Source organism: Anneissia japonica, unplaced genomic scaffold (genome assembly GCF_011630105.1).
Source record: "Anneissia japonica isolate Jap-2015-1 unplaced genomic scaffold, ASM1163010v1 scaffold288248_len282104_cov177, whole genome shotgun sequence".
NCBI lineage: Eukaryota > Metazoa > Echinodermata > Crinoidea > Comatulida > Comatulidae > Anneissia > Anneissia japonica.
In genome coordinates this window covers 215,140-223,985 of record NW_022738837.1, presented here as the reverse complement: position 1 = coordinate 223,985, position 8,846 = coordinate 215,140, and the positions used below count along the sequence as shown (strand labels likewise).

The 8,846-nt window shown below is 32.8% G+C and overlaps 1 protein-coding gene across 2 annotated transcripts in view; it reads left to right on the top strand.

Annotated features, from left to right (window-relative positions):
* The window catches only part of LOC117117832 (phosducin-like protein), a 52,366-nt gene extending 44,393 nt beyond the window's left edge, over positions 1 to 7,973 (top strand). For both annotated transcript variants that reach the window (XM_033262301.1, XM_033262302.1), the window contains exons 6-8: positions 4,130 to 4,243; positions 5,489 to 5,613; positions 7,601 to 7,973. In XM_033262301.1, the coding sequence (XP_033118192.1) occupies positions 4,130 to 4,243; positions 5,489 to 5,613; positions 7,601 to 7,700 (339 nt within the window). In that variant the 3' untranslated portion in view covers positions 7,701 to 7,973. The remainder of the gene's footprint in view (positions 1 to 4,129; positions 4,244 to 5,488; positions 5,614 to 7,600) is intronic.
* Positions 7,974 to 8,846: the final 873 nt, after the last annotated feature.

Genomic DNA, 8,846 nt, shown 5'->3' with positions numbered 1-8,846 from the left:
ACCATCCCTGCCCCTCATCCCCTATATGTCAGCACTACCCATTTTTCATTCCGAATCATTCACCTCCTACGCAGGTTCCCATTTATACCCCTGGGTGATGATAGGATAAACAGGGATAAGGTGTTTTGTCCAACGGCATAAGCAGTGTGACCAGTGTCGAATTTGAACCGACAACTTCTTGATTGTAGGCCCGAAGCCTTTCTGCTGTGTCACATGGATTATAGAAAAATATGTACTGTAGTAGGGATGGATATGATGATAAATATCTCTAATCTAAAATGTCACCTGTTATTTATCATTATGTGGAGTATAATGAAATGATAATGACCTGTGTTGTTATGGTCCTAATAATGGGTTTGAAGAAGTCATTATAGGTACTACAATTCTTCTTCAAACCTATTATAAGGATCACAATGATTTAGATGATAATCTTAATAATGGGTTTGAAGAAGTGAATAATATACTACAACATTTCTTCAAACACATTATTGGGATCATAATAACATACCTCATTATAATGGTTTTGATGAGGTTGATTTAACATACTGTAAGCGCCTCTTCTTCAAACCCATTAGGATCATAATAACACACCTCATTATGGTTTTGAAGAAATTGATTTTACATACTATCAACACTTCTTCAAACTCATTATAATTAAGATCACAACACAGGCCATTGTAATGCGTTTGAAGGAGTTGATAAAATACAGTACCTTAGCACTTAATTAATGTACACATTGACATTGTTTTAATGAAAATGGACAATGTGTTTGTTATGAATCTTGATACCACTGAAATTTAAATGCATCATTTTTTAACCTTCATACAACTCAAATAGTATCCACTCAGCATTGCTGTACAGTCATTGAGATTAAGTTATTTTACGTAATTTATGTCTAAGTTAATTAGAATAATATATGATGTATAGTCCCTTGAAAAAAATCTTAAACAATAATTGTGAAATAAACTTGCCCATTTTGCAACAACATACAATCTATTAACTTCATCATAGAAATTATTGAATTTAAAAAAATGTGTACCCTGATTTTTAAACTGGATAATTATAATAATAGAAATAATAAAACACTTCCAGTGACTTAAAGTGTTTCTATCATTTTTCAGTGTAATTTCTATGTTCAAGTTGATAATTTTTATGTTATTTCAAAATGGGCAAATTAATTTCTCAAAAATTATTTTTGTGATTTGATTTTTTTTTTTTTATTATTTTGAATGGGACAATACAACTTTCACAATAATCATAGTATTATTAAATAGTGATAATATTTAGTGGAATACAAATTTAATAGCAGTAATTATAATACTAATAGCGTAATAAATAATAACTGTGTCTGATTTTTTATGTCATTGTATTTTCATTTCGTATTGTATAACTTGCCAAAAGAAATAAAATAAGAAATAAATAAGGATAATATTAATAAAATAAAAGTACTGACCTCATTATCATTATTCATAGTAATTATTAATTTGTTATTAATTACTATTTATTACTTATTTTTACTATGAATATAATTATATAAATGAGTAAAATTATTTTTAATTATTGTTAAGTAATAATTAGTACTCTATAATGGTGATGATATTAAAAATAGTAGTGATAATGATATTAATAATATAGTAACTATTATATTAGTAATATACTACTTACTATATTAATTAATAATTAGTACTCTATAATGGTGATGATATTAAAAATAGTAGTGATAATGATATTAATAATATAGTAACTATTATATTAGTAATATACTACTTACTATATTAATTATTATAATAGCATTAATGATAATAGCAATATTAGCAATCTAAATTCAGGTTATAATAGGCCAATGAATATGGCTGCCGCACATAAATAGAGTTAGCTATAAAATCTGCCACTTATCTTCCGTTGAATAAAATTAGCATACTCTAATTACTTCATCCTACGAATGGGATATTAAGCCATTGGTATCATATTTTATTAGCATGAAAAATGGCTAGGGCCCTAGGATACCACATAATATAAGGTCTTTGTGCACGAAATTGAAACTGTACATTTTAGGACATCCAACATATAATTACTTTCTGTTTTGTCCATGATTTCATACTGTGTTACTTAAGAGAATAAGAAGGCTTGCACTCGTACGTTTATGTATTACATTGATATATCCATTAATGGAAATCCCCTGTTATACATGTATCTATAATTCAATGCTTTCTACATCACCATATACTTATTATTAAGGCGAGATACTTTTTTATACCTTGTTTGCGAACTTATATTATGACAGAGGTCAGAGGAGGGTGGGAAAAAAAATGAAAATAAAATTTGTTATTGCAAAGTATGCTAATTTAATTCAACGGAAGAAAAGTTAAATGGTTTTGCCTAAAAATCTCAAGATAGAGGAGAATATAAAAGTAAAATGTTATTGGTGAATGTAAACAGTGTAGTAATGGGATGGTAAAATGCTTTAAATTTATATAATGAGGAAGAAATATATATCTTATTTTTGGAGATTTCAAGGCAGTGGTGGGCATAATAAAAAATAAGGAAAAAATGTTATTTTTTTCTGAAATTTCAATTTTTTGTGGCAGTGTATGTAATAATTGTCCAAATATAAAATTTAATTTTTATTTGAAATAATCAATATTGGCGGGTGGCGGGTTTGCGAAACAAAATATAAAAAGGTCTGAACTAATCGGTATAGTTTAATGAAAATTTATTTCAGGATGAATTTCTACTGTTGTTATGGCATGTAAACTGTTAACATGTTAACTGTATTGTTTTAATATGATTGATTGTATGCGCTTTGGATTCGGCTAATACCGGTGTAGGGCGCTTCGTAAATGTCACTTATTAATATTAATGAATAATTTATATTGATGATTTTATTTAATGCGAGTTAACATAGTTTTTCTCTCTGTTTTGGAAATGTACAGCTCTACATCAAATTGAAGAATAGATTATTTCCTGATGGTTTTAATAAGAAGATTATACTTTCATTCTTTTATTGTTTTTAAGAACTTACTATGTTTGTTTTTGTAAGATATTGGCATGGAATCAGAATAAGATAAACACATTTATTAACATAATATATTTAAGAAGTGTTCTATAATGCTATTAAATTATTTGATAAAACTAGAAATTGCAAATTGCAAGTGAAGTGCTGTGATGTACAACTGCATAAAATGTTTTTCGAACAAAATTATTTATGCGAGTCAAGTGAAAATAATGAATAATAAAAATATAACAAATAATATGAGCACGACCCATTGTCTATATTAGAACAGCGTTGGTACCGTGTACAATAATGTTTTGCTGCAGTGACATCTCTCTGCTGGCGACTCGCTGCTGCTGGCGATGACTCGCTGCTGGCGAATCGATCTGCGCATGTGTATAAAATGGTATTTATTTCTGAAAACACTATGCCAGTCTACAACAAACGTTGCCTAAATGTAATAATTAGCACATTGAAATAGGCTAGTAAATAAGTTTAACTGGGTTCGTAAATAAAATTGGCCTCAAAATATTGTGGCTGAGACATGAGCCGATTAAACGTAGAAATAGGAAACCTAGAAATATAGTAAAAACGCTGAATAGTACTCCAGCGTTGCGACATGCGGACGTTGCTACGAGTAGGTTAGTCTACAAACGTCGCCTAAAGTAATTGATTTTACCCGGCAGAACGAAAGAAGGAAACTCCGCTTTTCAGTTGTCTTAGGCGATTGTTTTTTGACAAACATTGACCTTTCAGAGGTCAAATTGCTGTCAAGAATATGAATTGGCTGCTTCGCAGCAATAATATTTTTGATGCTGTACTACTTAAAATAGGTAGTATCCTAATGTACCCATATCAAAACAGCCGATGATTATGATGATGTTTCAGGATTGTAGCTGTACAAAAAACTAAGGCATAGGTAGTAGACATTTTAAAGGTGGGTAGGTGATAACATGGGCAGGAGGGTTTATATTAGGTGAATGGAGAACCATGAAATTAGCTTTACACTGGGTGGCAAAATTCAAGGTTAGGTGGCCCTGCCCCCACCTTCACCCACCATAACTACATACCCTGGTTGTGATTAATAATAATTAATTATTAATATATGCATTTCTTTTTTTTTTAATTTTCTTTCAGAATATTGCAGCATGTAATGCTCTGAACGGGTGTTTTCATTGCTTAGCGAAAGAATATCCTAAAGTTAAGTTCTGTACAGTAAGGGCGGACAAGGTTCAAGTTAGCAAATCTTTTGTAAGTATTATTGTCTAGATTTTTTTAAATTTTTTTTTGGTATACTGCGCAGTTATATTCTGTGCTCTGGTAATAAAATTTTTGTGTAATATTGAAAGTGCATTTTTGTGTAAAATGGAGGTTTAATGTTCATTTCAGTGCGTTTCATTTTGAAACACACAAGCCAAGTACATTGTGTTGACGGATGACCAATGACTGACATCACCTTGTCTGATAAGAGTGATTTTGACCTATTTTTTGCAGTATACTCATGAAGCTATTCAGAGCCTATTTTTACTTTTATGTTGATCTAAGAAAAGAGTGGGAGGTGTGTTTTGTTGGTAAAGCTGCCAACTTCTTCAGACTTCTAGCTGGGTATCAAGGTTTAGACCACCCGGAACTATTTGTTGAAAACATCTCAAAGGGCTGGCGAGGCAATCCAGTGTTGCTGAGATAAAGACAGTCCAGTTTAGCACCTTGCTTTGCAGTCTGAAAAAGTTGGCAGATTGCCAAGAAAACTCACAGGCATGCGTTTCTTTTCCTTTTCTTGATTTAAGGTAAATGTTACATTTCCTTAAGTATCTGGTTCCTCAAGTCAAAAGTATTGTTTTCAGTTATTTATTCAATAACCTTTAATTTAATAACCTGAATAAGCATACATTAGTTCACCAATTCTCTCACTTTCTATATCTCTATCTAATCATATAAGCACTAAAACATAGGCTATTTATATAGGCCAGCTGTCTCGAAAGACGATGCTATACGCCATGAACGATGGCGTGCCTGGGCAGTGAATTTGGAGATCCTGGGTTGCCCATGCGTCAGAATCCCCCTCTATTTCCATCACTGGTGGGGTCCAAAGGAGTGCAAGGGTGCACTACGTTTGGCACCAGCTAGGACGCAGGAGAGGCTGAATGAATGGACCAGTACATCGGGGTAACCCCCTACTCTTCTCGAAAGATGCACTGGGATCTTTAAAGTGCACACGAGCCAAATGTGTACACTGGGCCTACGGTTTAAAGTCCTTATCCGAGAAGACTTGTTCCACCTCCGGAACCATAGGCGAGCGTGCCGTTCGAACCAGCGCCGAATGTTATGGCTATAGGTAGCGGCGCCTCCCTTAACCGCTCGGCCATTCAACTCGCCTGGGCGAGGCTACTGATAGGTGCATAGTATACTGACAAACTAGGTTAAAATTTGTTCTGTGGGTGAGAATCAAAGTTTACAACTTTAAGTAATACTGAATGATATTTTTTTTTATTGCAGTCAACTAGTGCATTACCAGCTCTTCTCATCTATAGAGGGGGTAATGTTATTGGTAATTTTGTCAGGGTTTCTGATGAACTAGGTGAAGATTTTTACTCAGTTGATTTGGAAGCATTTCTTCAACAGTAAGTAACGAATTCATGTTCTACCACTGGCAGTGTGTAGGGGACTGGGGAGGTGCGGTGGATGGGGGATGTGGGTAATGCTATCCATAATTTTGTCTGGGATTCTGATGAACTAGGTGAAAATTTTTACTCTGTTAATTTGGAAGCATTCCTTCAGTAAGTAGCAATTTCAGTAAGTAGCAATTTCACATTCTACCAATGGCAATGCGTGGGAACCAGGTTGGGGAGATGAGGGGTGGGGTGTAGTAAACACCAACTGACAATAACTACAAGTTACAAACATCACACAAAGTACTTTTTGAGAATCCGTAGAAAAAAGTATTGAACAATAAACAGTTAAAAAGATCAAATAAGTTATATTTAAACAGAGATCAATTGTTTTCGTCTTCATTTTATTAGAAGTTGAGAAATTAAAATTTAATTAAATTTGTGTTTTTAATGGTTTTTCCACAGACAGTAAGATCTGTCCATACTCTAAAGTTTTTGATTTCCATCATTCTCATATGGATATAATATAACATCATGCCTATATATGGGTGTGATATGATATCATACTGTATTTTATAGGTGTGATATGATATCATCATGCCTATATATGGGTGTGATATGACATCATCATGCTCATATTTAATCAAAGATATTTTGTCTCATAATAGAATATGTATAAGCAATTAAAATACTAAATTTCTACAAGTTTAGTTAAGCATAGTTTTGTTGTCTTCTGACCTTTTATCGACCGCATAGAGACCTTGTTTATAAGCGCTATAAATATCCACCCATCTATCTATATAAATAGACATTATTTTTTGCAACAATGTGAGATTATAACACTGATAAGTAATAAACATTCACACAATTAAAACAGAAAGTAAATTTAATAATAAAATCCCAGACATTTTGTATCCAAGTGCCAATTAATAAAATCATTAAAGGTAATAAGGAGAAGTTAACTGCTAGATAACTAAGTTTAATAAAAAAATTAAATTTAAAGAGGTCAATACAATACAAGGTCAGTACACTGAAGTAAACCTGTTTTTATTACACATTTTTTCCACTATCTGAATGTACCAACATAACTTAAAGCAAGGCTCTGGGGTACTATTTATGTTAAAGTAAAATAATATTGATATAGTGCTTAAAAGTCTCAAAGCACTCAAGGTGTGAACTAGTTTGAACAATATCTTCCTTCTCCCCTAAAGGACATTTCATCTCAAAGCTTCCTGGTAAGTGGGTGCCAGGTAATATAACAGGAAGCTTAGTATAGACCAGTACACTAGAGTAACCCCTACACATCTCAAAAGATTTATTGGGTTAAAATAAAACCAGTTTTGTACAGTACATACTGTGCTTAGGATTACACAAGGCTCCCAATTTAGAAAAAGTCACTTTCATGAGATCTGTTTAAATGTGGTCTTAACAGTTGTTTTCTAGGAGGAATTGTGTAGTGTGGACAAGATAGACTGGTCATGGTGTTAAATTATGACTTCCTTGTCAACATTGCGAATAACAATACTTGTCTAATACCCCTCTGCTATTGTATCTAGAAAGTTACAATTGCTGGTATGTGGTTCACAAAGTCATGTAATAAAACACTAAACAATAGAAATACAAGCAGCTAATTAAAAAGATAATTGAATGAGGTGAGATTTATATAGATAAACAATTATAAACGAGTGGTTCCCAATCTATTTGCATTCACAAATCCACACCACCCCCCCCCCCACCCAACTTACATCAAGATTTATTCATATACCAATATTCCACCAATATAAGTTTATAGATAGAAGATGATATGCCACAAAAGTACATCAAAAAAGTTATTTAATTATTGATAATTATGGTTTCTAATGATTAGCAGTAAGATTTTTATCACACTCGTGTAAGATGAGAACAATACTGGAGTCGTGAAGAATTGGTCTAAGAGTTAAGCGGACCCCAAAATTGCTTCAACATTGTAATTTTGTTATAATTCAATTATATCTTTCAGACATAGTTTATTGCCAAGTAAAGAAGAACAAGAAATGTTAACGTCTAGTATCCGATGCAGTTCTAAGGATGGCAATGATAGTGATCTTGAATTAGACTAAAAGTTTATGTCTGAAACTAACATAGCATGGGGTATAGAAAGTTGAGTCAGACATGTCTGACAGTGTCTGGTCAGATATATCTGTCTGTTTGTTCTGACGTGTCTGACAGTGCTTGGTCTGATGTCTGATAATGTTTGTTCAAACATTTGTCAGTGTTTAGTCAGACATGCCTGTCATTGATCAGACACAGAGACAGTGTTTTATCATATCTTCGACAATGTTTAGTCAGATATATTTGTCAGTGTTTGCTCTGACATGTATGACATTGTTTGATTAAACCACCGCCCCCCCCCCCCCCCCCCCCCCCCCCATCAGGTGTCCCTCCCTCAGTGAAAATTTGCTGAGCTATAATATGGGTACCTGTAGTAAAAAGAACCGACTCAATTAACATCATCCCCGAGCTAGCACCATATAAAAAAGATCTTTTACTAGCTGTAAAATATAAACTATGGCAAGTTAACATATATTTGCAAAAATGTTGCATATGAATGGTAAAGTTCAAATTTTTTAATACTATACCTGCATCTTCAATAAAAAATAAATGTTGAATAGAGTATTTATTTGTTGGTTAATACACTGTGATGTAGTAGATAGTTTAATAGCACTGGTCAAAGGGCAAGGTGGATAACATGGGCTGTACAGCATATAAGGACGTGTGCTTAATATTATCAACGCTGATTTGTAGTAGCCAGCCTCAACTATTTCTATTAATTATCATAAGGCAAGGCTTTTTTAATACCATGTTTCGCGAACTTATTTAAGATCGTCAGAGGAGGGTGGAAAGAAAATGAAAATAAAATTTGTTTTCTTATTTAGCAAATAGTTAAAAAAAAAAAATATCCACGCAGAGGAAAAAATTAAAATAAAATTTTATTGGTGAATACAGACAGTGTAATAATGTGATCCCAGTGTTTGTTAAAAGCTTTAGATTTATATAAATAGGAAGAAATATACACATCTTATTATTGAAGATTTCAAGGAAGTGGCAGGAATAATAAAAATAAAGAAAATTTTTTTTTTTCTGAAATCTTTATTTGGGGGCAGCAGGTGTACGAGTGCGCCATGCAATGAGATTAAGGGTAGTTAGATCACACAGTTGGCCACATGAAATGATTGTTTTCTTGGAATGCTCGATTTTCCTGTGGG